The sequence below is a fragment of the Bubalus kerabau genome, chromosome 9 (assembly GCF_029407905.1).
Source record: "Bubalus kerabau isolate K-KA32 ecotype Philippines breed swamp buffalo chromosome 9, PCC_UOA_SB_1v2, whole genome shotgun sequence".
NCBI lineage: Eukaryota > Metazoa > Chordata > Mammalia > Artiodactyla > Bovidae > Bubalus > Bubalus kerabau.
Window position 1 is genome coordinate 105,848,568 of NC_073632.1, and position 14,719 is coordinate 105,863,286.

At 39.5% G+C, this 14,719-nt stretch overlaps 1 protein-coding gene across 7 annotated transcripts in view; it reads right to left on the minus strand.

The window, feature by feature from the left end:
- The window catches only part of PRKN (parkin RBR E3 ubiquitin protein ligase), a 1,201,168-nt gene that overhangs the window by 632,517 nt on the left and 553,932 nt on the right, over window positions 1–14,719 (minus strand). For all 7 annotated transcript variants that reach the window (XM_055536152.1, XM_055536157.1, XM_055536158.1 and 4 more), the window contains one exon: window positions 863–946. In XM_055536152.1, the coding sequence (XP_055392127.1) occupies window positions 863–946 (84 nt within the window). The remainder of the gene's footprint in view (window positions 1–862; window positions 947–14,719) is intronic.

The window sequence follows — 14,719 nt, forward strand, 5'->3', positions numbered from 1 at the left end:
AGAATGACTTTTACTGCTGCTCACTGCTATCTCCATAGCCTTGCAATCCTCCAGCTGGTTGGAGAGAGAAGACATGTCTGATGATCAAGCTCAAACACTCTACCAGAGAAGACCTTAGCTGTCGGCTGGCTGTGACAGTCTGTGAACTAACACTGACATTTCTGTCGGTGCCATGACAGTATTTACAGATTGGAAAATATATACAATCAGATAATGATGGACCCAAGGATTTTCCACAGTAAAAATTGTAACAATATCCAAATTACAAACATGACCATAATAATATTATTTTTAAAATAACTTCAGTACTTAGGGTCTCATTGCAGAAATACCTTCTTGATATGAGAGATATGCCATATGTTTGCAAGAAAATGAGATTACAGCGAATAGAGGATGGTGATTGCATTTATAGTTGACCATCCATTTTAGGCTTTCTAAAAGCCCACTGTGTCCAAAAACCACTAAGAAAGGTATAAAGATTGATTCTGAATGACAGGGAATGAAAAGGTAAAATATCACAGCATTAGGAAAAGCATGAATGTATAGCTTTGTTATTTTCTTTTGCCAAACTCTGAATGGAATCTTCTTTATAGTCCATGAATATCACCTTATGAGGAATTTAAATTGTCCTGTTTCAACACAGTCACTCCAAATGGCTAAGTCTCCTGGAAAATGACACCGGAAGGCAATGATACAGTCAGAATTCTTGGTGAATATCATGAACACTTCTGAATCTGATAACCTTTTTTGTAAATATAAAAAAATGGATGGAAAATACTCAATGAGCATTTTGTCTGTAATCTCATTTCCCAGTAAACGCTGGAGATGCCATAATGAAAGAACAGATTGGACCCGTACTTACCGCTCTGGTCCCAGGGCAGTTTGGAGACTGGCATTCACCACTCATTCGGTTTGGGATTAAGACATCTTCCCAGCAAGAAGGACCCTTTAGGAAAAAAAAAAAAAAAAAACAAAACAGGACATTCTTGGTGCACAAATTATAAAATAAATGTACTCACTAACACATTGTACTGTTTATGTTCTAAAATGATAATGAAAGTAATATCTAGTCCAGTGATCGTCAGAAGTATGGTACATAGACCTGGGGGGTTCTCGGGGCCCTGCGAGGGGATCTGCTATGTCAAAACCATTTTCAACAATGCACTAAGGTAATATTTGGCATATTGCTCCAAATGTGTATCACATATACATGGAGTCCTTTCCCCTCGCAGTTACATTTAATTGTTTACAAACGTAATTAAATACCTTTAAGTTCATTTCTATTTCAGTTGCTAAATTTTAAATGAAAACACACTTGCAAGTTACACCCAAAAGGAGTCTTTGGGGGGCAGCAGTGGAATAAGGGGGCTTCCCAGGTGGTTAGAGGTAAAGAACCTGCCTGCCAACCAATGCAGGAAAGGTTAAAAGAGGTGGGTTCCATCCCTGGGTCTGGAAGATCCCCTGGAGGAGGGCATGGCAAGCCCCTCCAGTATTCTTGCCTGGGGAATCTCATGGACAGAGGAGCCTGGAGGGCTACAGTTGACAGGGTCGCACAGAGTTGGACACGACTGAAGCCACTCAGCGGGCAAGCAGGCACATTGGAACAGGGGCGGCAAGCCTGCAAGAGCCCCGGCTGCAGTCAGCAGGCTGAGCAGACTCCGATATCCCCTTCTCCTTCCTGAGGTCCCGTGAGAATTACAGTTAATAATGGCATGATGTGAATCCAGGAAACCAAGGAAGACAAAAGGCAGAAGTCTGTGAGAAGTGAGAAGAGAGTTTCAAACTTTTCTGGAAATCTGCCATCCGCTACGACAGAAGGACCTCTCTGCGCGCAGGCCCACAGGGAGCCCAAAGAGGAAACGGAGGTGGGGCAGGAAGCCGACTGAGACCTGGAGCAGCTAACAGGGAGAAAGTTTCCTTTCAAGAAGCATAAGATCCTAAGTCTTCCTGCTGGAACTGTCAGATCCTTAGCTTAGAAACACGGAATGCAATGAAACTTTCTGTGTATATGACAAATACGCACTTTTCGTGTGTTGTTTTTTTCAGGGTCCATAAAGCAATGAAAATATTTATGTAGCAATTTTATGTACCATTTTATCTGACAAATCCTTATGTTATACCAGGAAATTACAGAAACCTCATTCAAAATTTTCTTCTTGACCTCAAACATTAACAAAATAATACAAGTAATAAAACCGACGAGAAATCAGTTAGATATGAGAATTAGACATAATGAAATACACGTGCTAGTTCGTCCATGCTCCTCAGATGATTAGTATTGAATGCGATTGCTATAGCCACCCTGGACACAGATGCACATGTTCCAGTTACTTTCTGACATTATAAAGCAGATTTAACTTTTCTCATTTCTGGTTTTAGAAAATATTAATTGTTTAATCATTGTATACTATACAAAGTATGCATGGCTAAAGCATTTATAATTAATAGTCTTCACACAGGAGAGAGAAAGTTGTCCAGACCACAAGGTTTAAAAAGACTGCAAATCACACGGAAGCACAGGGAGCTATGAATTAGAATGTGTCAAGGAAAGAATAAAAAGAAAATCTATTTCATCTCTCAAAGGTAGAGAACTGGAGAAAGATATCAGAAAAACCATGTCAGACAGAACAGTGTGAAATACACGTCTTAATAAAGAATTGTGTGCCTGTTTTTCAGAAATTGTTCTCCTTTTTGGTCCAATAGTAGTTACAACCAAGAAAAATACACAACTTACATAAGCATCTCTATCAGGACTCATTAACAATGGCCTTGTTGACGAAATCCAGGCTAGGGTTTGTTTTTGTACAGCCCATGACCTGAGAAAGGTATTACATTTTTCAGTGGTTAAAAGCATAAAAAGAAGAGTATTATGTGGTGCACAAAAAGTAAATGATATTCAAATTTCCAAGTCCAAAATGAAATGTATTGCACACTGCTGTAACTCATTTGTGTATTATCTATGCAGCTTCTGCACAGCAAGTTCAGAACTGATCTGTTGAAACACAGAGGAAGTGGCTCAAAAAGCCTTCATATTTACTATCTGGCCCTTTATGGAAAAAGTTTGCCAATCCTTGATAGAATATAAAATGTTCCAAGTTCATAATAAAAAGCATTCAAAAAACATTGTAGCATCATTTTGGCCACCATATAATCTCATTCATTTGTTGAAGTAGTTGCATTCTGGGTCTCAAGTGAGAAATTACTTCAATTAAAACCTTAGCACTATTGATCTGTCAAATCTGAGAACACATTGATAGAATTCAGTGATCCAAGTTGTTTGAATCAGTAAGAGAGTAGATAGACAATTATAACATCTGGGGATTTGTGTTGAGTAATCTTACAACTGACTGAAAATCATGAAGCAGAATATTATTTAAACAGATGTATATGAGGCAAAAAATTTGAAAAAACTGCATGAAAAAACTGCCAAAAATCTATAAAATGTGAGTCTTCAAATAATATTTATTCTTAAGAATTTTACAACAAACCTACAAGTCATTTTGGCTATGTCTTGTCACGTCCAATCAAGTGGGAAACTGAAGTACTTAAGTGGCAAATTCTTACCTGAATATCACTCTGACAAGATTCAGACAGTTAAAGTGTTTTACACCCCCCATCCCAGATTATCTAAGTAAATTCTTTAATCTGTTCTTCATAAGTGGGCATAAACAATGCTGCTTTAAAAAATTGTACATTATGTTTTAAAAAATGTTTCCCGACAGTCTTTGCATTTACAGGCTTGGAAAAGGTAATTTAAGCATTTTTACTACAATTTTACCAATTATCACAAGTTATCACTGAATGTATTTAAAATATCCTCTTGAATGTTTCCATAAATATCTAAGTCATATAATTAAACTTTAGGGACTAAAATTATTTTGAAAATCATACTTGTTGAGAATTGGGAAAGGAGTACATCAAGGCTGTATATTGTCACCCTACTTATTTAACATATATGCAGAGTACATCATACAAAATGCTGGGCTGGATGAAGCACAAGCTGGAATCAAGATTGCTGGGAGAAATATCAATAACCTCAGGTACACAGATGACACCACCCTTATGGCAGAAAATGAAGAGGAACTAAAGAGCCTCTTGCTGAAAGTGAAAAAGAGGAAAGTGAAAAAGTTCGCTTAAAGCTCAACATTCAGAAAACGAAGATCATGGCATCCCTGGTCCCATTCCTTCATGGCAAATAGATAAGGAAACAGTGGAAACAGTGGTAGACCTTATTTTGGGGGGCTCCAAAATCACTGAAGATGGCGACTGCAGCCATGAAATTAAAAGACACTTGCTCCTTGGAAGAAAAGCTATGACAAACCTAGACAGCATAATGAAAAGCAGAGACATTACCTTGCCAACAAAGGTCAATATAGTTCAAGCTGTGGTTTTTCAGTAGTCATGTATGGATGTGAGAGTTGGACCATAAAGAAAGCTGGGTGCCGAAGAATTGATGCTTTCAAATTGTGATGTTGGAGAACATGCTGGAGAGTCCTTTGGACTACAAGGAGATCAAACCATTCCATCCTAAAGGAAGTCAGTCCTGAATATTCATTGGAAGGACTGATGCTGAAGCTGAAACTCCAATACTTTGGCCACTTGATGCGAAGAACTGACTCCTTGGAAAAGACCCTGATGCTGGGAAAAATTGAAAGCAGGAGGAGAAGGGGACGACAGAAGATGAGATGGTTGGATGGCATCACCGACTCAATGGACATGAGTTTGAGTCAGCTCCGGGAGTTGGCGATGGACAGGGAGACCTGTTGTGCTGCGCCCACAGGGTCGCAAAGAGTTGCAAACGACTGAGTGACTTGAGCTCACTGAAAGTATGTATTTCCACCTGTCATACAGTAGATCTTATTCTGTGTTTTCCTCCCTTTGATATAAAGATCTTTTGCTTCTAATAAAGCTAAGCATGGTGTTATGATTATATTAGAGGCTTAATAATGCAGCCATTAAATAGTAAGCAGGGAAAATAATATGGGAAAAGATCTTTTGGATCAATATATATTCAGCAAGCAACTCTTCATTAAACAGCTCTTAAAATCTAAGAATACAGCTATGAAAAAGAGAGAAGAATCCTATAGCTTTTGTTAAGTATACAGAAAGGCTAATGTTGTAAATAAGCTGGGCACACATATTCAATGAATATAATTAAAAAGGATATTAATACAAAATGCTGGTCAGATGTAAAACAAATGGAATACACATACACTGCTGCTCAGATATAAAATGACACAGCTAGTTTAGAAATTGATTAGGAATTTTTAAAAAGTTAAACATACAACTAACAACAAGCCTTGGCCATTGCACTCCTAGATAATTAACAGGTAAATCAAAACATGAGTCCCCAAAGAGAATCATATACCAATGCTCAAAACAACTTTATTCTTGGTAGCCTTGAACTAGAGACCATCCAGATATCTATCAAAATATGAATGGATAAACAAAATGTGCTACATGCAGCCAATGAAATACTACTCAGTAATCAACAGTATTATGTTATTTACAAATGCAACACCATGGATGATTCTCAAAATGATGTGAAAGAAAGAAGCCAGATATGAAATACAGTATATGCATGGGGCTTGCCTGGTGGATCAGTCATAAAGAATCCACCTCTCAATGCAGGAAACATGGATTCGATCCCTGATCTGGGAAGATTCCCACATGCTGCAGAGCAACGAAGCCAGTACGTCGCAACTACCGAGCCCAGGAGCCACAACCACTGGGCTCATAACTCTAGAGCCTGTGCTCCACAACGAGAGAAGCCATCACAATGAGAAGCCCTCACACCACAACAAAGAGTAGCCCCTGCTTGCTGCAACTAGAGAAAAACTGGAGCAAAACTGAAGACCCAGTGCAAATGAAATAAATAAAATGATTAAAAAAAAACGATATATACTAGATTCCACTTATATAAAATGCAAACAAATCTATAGTGGCGAAAACAGAAGAGTGGCAGCTTTGAGGTGGGGGCGGATGGTGGATGGGCTCTGTGAGAGCATGAAGAATCTTTCGGGGGTATTACGGGCTGAGTTGTGTTCTCTCAAATTGAATACACTAAAGGCTTAACCCTCTGTAGAATGTGACTGCATTCGAAGAGAGGGTCTTTAAAGAGGGAATTAAGGTAAAATGAGGTCATTATGGTGGACTCTAATTCAATGTGACTGGTGTCCTTAAAAGGTGTCTCTAACAAATGGGCCTGGGACATAGAAGAGAGAAAACATCCCATGAACACACAGAAGAAGACAACCATCTATAAGCCAAGGCAAGAGGTCCTAGTAGGTACCAGCCTTGCTGACAACTTAATTTCAGACTTCTAGCCATCAGAATTTTGAGTACATGAAATTCTGTTGTATAAACCACATAGTTTGTGGTACTTCATTATGGCACTTCTAGCAAACCAAGACACAGGTTATGGAAATGTTCTCCAGCTTCATCGTGATGGTGGTTTTGTGGGATTATATACTTGTCAGAACTCTTCAAATTATACCCTTCAAATGGAGACCGTCAATTTTACACAAACTATTTCTCAGTAATGTGTAATAGGAAAAAATGAACTGAGAAACTGCCAAGGAAATTCTGTGAGGGAAGTAGAAGCTTTGCATCCAATGGTGCTTGACCAATTGAATATGAATATCTAAATCCCTTCTTCACTCCATACAGTTTCTAGAAGAAAACAAATGAAAACATCTTTACAACCTTGAAACAGATAGAACTTTTTACAAGGACACTGAAAGCTCTAACCATCAATGAAAAAAATTATGAACTGAACTTCAATGGAAATTATAAAAACAACTTCTGATCACCAAAAGACACTTCTGAATATGCAAGCCACAGACTGGAGGAAATATTTGCAATGCATACATCTATGAAATAATATCTAAGCTATACAGAGAACTTCAAAAAATAGCACCAATTTTTTCATGTATGACAAGCATGTAGACAAGCATACCAATACAAAATAAGAAAAAGACTTACAAAAGAAGACATACAAATGGTCAATAATCATATGAAAAGATAGTCAACATCATTCACCACCCATATGTGATGAAGGGGTGGGATAATTAGGGACCATAGCCACTATGGTTTAAAGAGCATTAATGCATGTAATGAAATTATTTTAAATTAAGAAAAAAAAAAACAAAACAGTATCTTTACTTCTTCAGTAATTTTCCAGTGTAGACTTTAGAGGCATTAATCTGTAACTTTTGTCATAGGATAATCCAAGCCACTGACAATCAACAAAAACCAGTTCTGTGGTTCTGAAGGGCTTGCTAACATTCATCATCAAGCTTCAGAATTCTTAAAGTGAAGGACCACATCCTACTTATATCTACATGCTTTGATGTGAATAGCAAAATGCTGTGTGTAAACACACTGAATATTCAGATACATGTTAACTGAATTGGGCTTTGCTTTTCTCTTCTTTATATTCTCATTTTCATACTATAAAAAAACTGAAAGATCTATGTTTTTCAAAGTTGTGTTTTCTTTTAAGGCAGACTTAATGAATTGTGTATAGAATCCAAAGTATAAAACAAATAATGCAGGTCTATTCTACTTGGAGAAAAAGGATGGGCCCCCCAAACTTTTGATGCCTAGTGGTTGGAGCTCTCCTGCAGTTCCTTGCCATGTGGGCTTCCTAAATGTGGCTGTTTATTTCATATGTTAGCAGGAGGATATCTGCAAAGACCCCCTAAATGCAGTTTCCTGTAATGTAATTAATGGAAGTCTTACATATTAATAGCATGACTGGGGGAGTGGCAGGTATCTCATCACTTTCGCCATCTTCTCTTGGTTAGAAGGAAATCAGCAGAACCACCCACATTCAAGAGGAAGGGATTTCACAAAAGCATGGACACCACGAGGTGAGAGAGCACTAGAGGTCGCCTCCTTGACTGTCCCTGCCAAAGTTGTTTTATAGATGAGGAGAAAGACCTTTCATAACAAGAAAGTTTAAGAAATGATAAGTACTGGGAAAACTAAACAGCTCCATCTAAAAAAATAAAATTAGAACATTCTTACACCATACACAAAAATAAACTCAAAATAGACTAAAGCCCTAAATGTGAGACCAGACAGTACAAAACTCTTACAGGAAAACATAGGCAGAACACTCTCTGACATAATTACAGCAGTATCTTTCTCAATCCATATCCCAGAGTAATGGAAATAAAAATAAGCAAATGGAACCTAATTAAACACAAATATCCTTTTTGTTTGTTTGTTTGAACTCAAAACCTTTTGCACAGCAAAGGAAAGCATAAGCAAAATGAAAAGACAGCCCACAAAATGGAAGAAAATATTTACAAATGATGTGACCAGCAAGGGATTAGTCTCCAAAATTTACAGCTTGTGCAGCTTTATATCATCAGAATAACAACGCAATTAAAAAACAAGCAGAAGACCTAAAAAGACATTTCTCCAAAGAAGACCTCCAGATTCCCAAGAGGCACATGAAAAGATGTTCAACCTCACTGATTATAAGAGAAATGCAAATCAAAACCACAATGAGTGATCGCCTCACAACAGCCAGAATGGCTACCATCAAAACATCTACAAATAGGAAATGCCGGAGAGGGAGTGAAGAGAAAGGAACCCTCTTACACTGTTGGCAGGAAGGTAAATTGGTGCAGCCCGGATGGAGCACAATACGGAGGTTCCTTAAAAAAACTAAAAATAGAGCTAACATATAACTCTGCAATCCCACTCCTGAGCACAGGTCTGAAGAGAAACACGGTCCGAAGGGATCACATGCATCGCAATGTTCACTGCAGCACTGTTTACAATAGCCAAGACATGGAAGCAACCTACCTGTCCATTGACAGAGAAATGGATAAAAAAAGAGGTGATACGTACATACAACGGGACATTACTCAGCCATGCAAAAGAATGAAACAGTGCCAGACAAAATTCACACAGTACCACTAAATCTGCATGCTCTCTGATAATGCCTCAGTGTTCATCGGGTCACAACATGAGCATAAGGTATCTGCACCCACATGTAGGCTTATCAATGGCTTCCAATTATTTAATATAATTTCTTTGACCTCAGAAAGGCACTTTGCAGCTCTTCTAGAATTTGAAACCACTACCATCTCCAGTCATCGTTCTTAAAATACATTCATGTGATGCAAATTTTAAGTCACTGAAGTCATTCTTAGCTCATTCAACAAATTATGTACCCCGTATGTTAGTCCATGGGGTCACAAAGAGTTGGACATGACTGAGCGACTGAACAATAACAATACTGGGACAGATATCTTGCTGGCCTGGAGATAAGACACTGAACAAGTCTTTTATATTTAAAGGGACAAAAGTGATTGAAGAAATAATACATATATTTTTTAGGGTACATACGAGGAACCCCTGACCTAGACTGTTAGAAGGAATATTGTTTAGGCTGACACCTGAGGGAAAAAAAATAAGAATCAGAAATGAAAAGCAAAACTCCACCACAGAAAAGGTTTTGAGCAGGGAAAACAGAACCAGTCACTAGAACTAGTCACCAACCACTAGACTGGTTGTGGGATCTGTGTATACTTTCAATGAGATGATATCAATAATCAATCCATGAATAATCATTTACTTTGGTGCCCTCTAAGCATCTTAATCTACATTGCTTGCAATTGAGATTCCACTAAATGTTTATTTTGAGGGCTTCCCTGGTGACTCAGCTGGTAAGGAATCCACCTGCAATGCAGGAGACCTGGGTTTGATCCCTGGGTTGGGAAGATCCCCTGGAGAAGGGAACGACTACCCACTAAAGTGTTCTAGCCTGGACAATTCCATGGACTGCATCGTCCATGGGATCGCAAAGAGTCGGACATGACTAAGAGACTTTCACTTTCAAAATATACATTTAAACGTAATGAAATGCAAAGCACTGATTTCAAAGGGATGGGGATGCCAACATGACAAACAGTGTCTTTGTACTTTTGAGTGAGAGCGACCGGATTTCAAATCCAACAATCATTACCAGATATGTAACAACAGCTGTGTGTGTTAGTCACTCAGCTGTGTCCGACTCGCTACAACCTCATGGAGCTCACCAGGCTCCTCTGGTCATGGAATTCTTCAGACAACAATCCTGGAGTGGGTTGCCATTCCTTTCTCCAGCAGATCTTCCCAACCCAGGGATCAAACCCAGGGCTCCAGCACTATGGTCGGATTCTATACTGTCTGAGCCACCAAGGAAGACCATGTAACAATAAGGAAGCTAAATAATCAGAACATCAGTTTTTTACACGTTATGTGAAAAAAATGACAGCTGTACCTGTATCATGATGAACGTGACAGAGTGAAAAAGGTACCTTAAAACTCAACATTCAAAAAACAAAGATCATGGCATCTGGTCCCGTCACTTCATGGCAAATAGATAGGGAAACAATGGAAACAGTGACAGACTTTATTTTCTTGGGCTCCAAAATCATTGCAGATGATGACTGCAGCTATGAAATTAAAAGATGCATGCTCCTTGGAAGAAAAGCTATGACCAACCTTGACAGCATATTAAAAAGCAGAGACATTACTTTGCCAAAAAAGGTCCATCTAGTCAAAGCTATGGTTTTTCCAGTAATCATGTATGGATGTGCGAGATGGACTATAAAGAAGGAAAGCTTAGCACCAAAGAATTGATGCTTTTGAATTGTGGTGTTGGAGAAGACTCTTGAGAGTCCTTAAACTGCAAGGAGATCCAACCAGTCAGTCCTAAAGAAATCAGTCCTGAATATTCAAGGGAAGGACTGACGTTGAAGCTGCAGCTCCAATGCTTTGGCCACCTGATGCGAAGGACTGACTCACTGGAAAAGCCCCTGATGCTGGGAAAGACTGAAGGCAGGAGGAGAAGGGGACGACAGAGGAGGAGATGGTTGGAAGGCATCACTGACTCGATGGACATGAGTTTGAGCAAGCTCAGAGAGTTGGTGATGGACAGGGAGGCCTGGCATACTCCAGTATATGCAGTCGCAAAGAGCTGGACACGCATGAGTGACTGAACTGAACTGACCTACATCATAGGGGGTTGATGGCTATATGAGGTCAAGTACTTATGAAAGTGTGAAGTGTTAGTTGCTCAGTCATATCTGACTCTTTGCAAACCCATGTACGACAGCCTGCCAGGCTCCTCTGTGCATGGGACTTTCCAAGCAAGGATACTGGAGTGCTTTGCCATTTCCTTCTCCAGTTGACTATTCTTACACAGGGACTGAACCCGGGGCTCCTGCACTGCAGGCAGATTCTTTACCAACTGAGTTAGTTGCTACATCAAAGCACTTATACACTTGAATACTCAGTACTAACACTTCAATATTCAAGTACTTATACTTGAATAATTAATATTCAGTAAATATTAGCAGGTGCTGCTTAATAACTCTAATTGGATAAAAATGGGATTATGGAAAGAACACCCCAAAAGGGCAGAGATTCAGAAGGTCTACGTTCTAGATGTAACTTCACTAGAGTTAGGGTGATCAATTTAGACACAGTTTAAACATCTTTAATGGCACCCCACTCCAATACTCTTGCCTGGAAAATCCCATGGACGGAGGAGCCTGGTAGGCTGCAGACCATGGGGTCGCAAAAAGTCGGACACGACTGAGCGACTTCACTTTCACTTTTCCCTTTCATGCATTGGAGAAGGACATGGCAACCCACTCCAGTGGACAGGGGAGCCTGGGGTGGGCTGCCATCTATGGGGTTGCACAGAGTCGGACACAACTGAAGCGACTTAGCAGCAGCAGCAAACATCTTTATGCCTTAATTTCCTATCTGTAAATTGTGAGAAATAAGAGCTCACAGTCAAAGAAGATAAAGAATGAGCTAATTAATCTGAAAATCCTTTATAACAGGCATTCAGCTATTAGTGAGGGGACAACTGGAGCTGTGAGCATTTTTAGACAGTATAATAGTAGAAAGCAGTGGACTCACACAGTAACCGCCTTATTACTGCCCCAAACATAATGCCACGTCCAAAGAGAAGAGATGGGCGACACATAATGACGCAGCTGCTGCTGGGATCAGCAATTAAGCAGAGCAAGTGTCTATGCTTGTATTGATTACTCAATGCTGCCGAGTTAACTCGACAGCTGTTTAAACAGAATATCTCAGCTGGTCTTAAAGATTTTCCCCCAAAACTGGGGTATCTGTATCGCTTATGAGACATAATTGGGCATGATTTAGTATAAAATGAATTTCCTTCCATTACTAAAATGTGTTTCATATCATAAAAAGCAAGCATTTCATCACCTAATACTCAGTAACATACTTTTCCCCTCCAAGGAAATTACTACAAGACAGAAACATCACATTTCTAAAAACAATCTGCATCATTGTAAGTGAAACAACTCTTGGTCCACTGCACTAGAGCTCTGCTGAGTTTTGACACAGTCAATCACTCTCATTATTTATTGAGAGTCCTTCATGTAGGGTGCCATTGTGCTAAATGCATTAAATGTTAAACAACATGGTTATTCCTTCACAATTTCCAGTTACCAAATTATTTCTGAATCACAAGATGCCCTCAATTATATTACCAAGTGTTGACAGGTCTGCTGCAGGCACGTCACAGAGACAGCAGGATTTAAACAGCTGTGATTTTTTTTTTGTCCTATTTCATAGAATTGAAACAATGGAGACAAATAAAGGCTTACAGTGATTCACTTTTATGCACTCTTAACAGATTTAATTTAGGAGAACCATATGATTATCTTCATCTGTTCAAGTTCTCTTTACTAAGAATAATCTTGCCACTGCAATAGAGGGAAATTTGCTGCTGCTCAGATTAGAGGCAGTTTCAGGCCACATAATAGGCTTCTGACTGTTGGGATGGTAGCTCTCATTTCAATTCAAGGCATGTGAATCGATCTGAATAACAACATTTATTATCATGTAAAGCTTCCTAGTTATCTCAGCAGGCTTTATATCTTGATAATCACGACTGGGACTGGACCATGCTTATTAAATGTGATAAGAAGTTTATTAGATTTCTAGTGAATGCCCAGATACCACCACCATCATAAAATACAGTTTTATGAACAACACATTTTGGTGTTTACTATACTACTCTGAATCCCCTACTGATGTTGAACTCAATGAGCCACCTTTTTTTTTTTTTTTTTTAAAAAGGAGAGGAAGAAATAATATAGGATGTGCTTAAATGATTAACAGATCACAGTTTAGTTCAGTTTTCTGTTGCTTCAGTGGAATGAACTGGCCATGAAGAGCAGTATGGAATGACTGTCTTGGCCAGGCCACAAAAGCTATACATTTTGTACAAATGGAGGTGATGTGTGCTTCTGAGACTTAACAGGGCAAGTGGCTTAATAAGAACTGGACAAAGACTATACAAAAAAAAATCATTTCTTGAGGGTGCTTGAGGCAGTCAACTTGGATGGGCCCGGCCCAACCAGGCATTGGACACACTTGTCATGAACGGGCGGCTGGCTGAGCATAACCCCAAAGGTGCCAGTATGACTCCCACGACCAGGCATTTTCACTGACTGCCAGTGTTGGGGCAGGGGACATTACCCGTACTGACCTGGGTGTTGTGAGCTGAAAAGAGCAAAAATGGCTTAATAAAAACTATATATATGCATGTTTTTTAAAGAAAACCCCGAGGCCTCCCCAAAAGCAAAAAATGACTCTTGGCCAAAAGATGTCAGATTGTCCTTGGACATTTTGTTGGCAAGGACCTTTTAAAAAAGCAATTAGTTTAATGCAAAATGAACATTTGCTCTAGTCCATAAACTTTACTTTGAGCCTTTTCATGTCAAGATCCTTCTATCTTTTCCTTTCTTTCTCTCTCCATTCCCTCCTCCACTCTCTGTTACAATCCAGGTTCAGTTCAGTTCAGTCGCTCAGTCATGTCCGACTCTTTGCGACCCCATGAATCGCAGCACGCCAGGCCTCCCTGTCCATCACCAACCACCTCTAAAAATAGCCTATTTATGCCCTAATGAGACAGTAGAGACAAAGTATCTATACAAGACTGAAAGTGAAAAGTGAAAGTGTTAGTCGCTAAATCATGTCCCATTCTCTGCGACCTGGTGCACTGTAGCCCGGCAGGCTCCTCTGTCTATGGAATTCCCCCAGCAAGGACACTGGAGTGAGTTGCCATTCCCTTCTCCAGGAGATCTTCCTGACCCAGGGATCAAACCCAGGTCTCCTGCATTGCAGGCAGATTCTTTACCATCTGAACCACCAGGGAAGCCCCACAAACTAAATCTGTAGTTATCTAAACTTTCTCAGGATTAATTCAAGTGGCTGCAGTTCACACAAACACTTTTTTGAAGTTTCCATATCTTTCCGTAGGAATCCCCCCCCCATTTTTATTTTACAGTTTCCTCCACTTTAGCTCAATATTTAATAAAACCAGCTCCTATGAAAACCTCTTCTTTTTATGTCTATTTCTTTCATCAGGCAAAATGGGAAAGATTGTCGTGGAAGGACAAATTAGATCTTAGTAATAAATAATTCTAATTCTTAATTTTTTGAAATGATACTACTTTGGGGAAATGCTTTTAGCTCCCTACCTTCCTACCTTCGCCCATCTGACCCCCAGCACCCCTCAGTTGCCCATCCATGCAGTTATGCACCCGCTTTTTCTGTGATGGGGTATGGGATTTTATCCAACGGGAAGACTGAGGGCAACTCATTGTGGCTACAAGTATGCTCTGCATTCCCCAAACGAGCTTCATCAGGGACCAGGCAGATC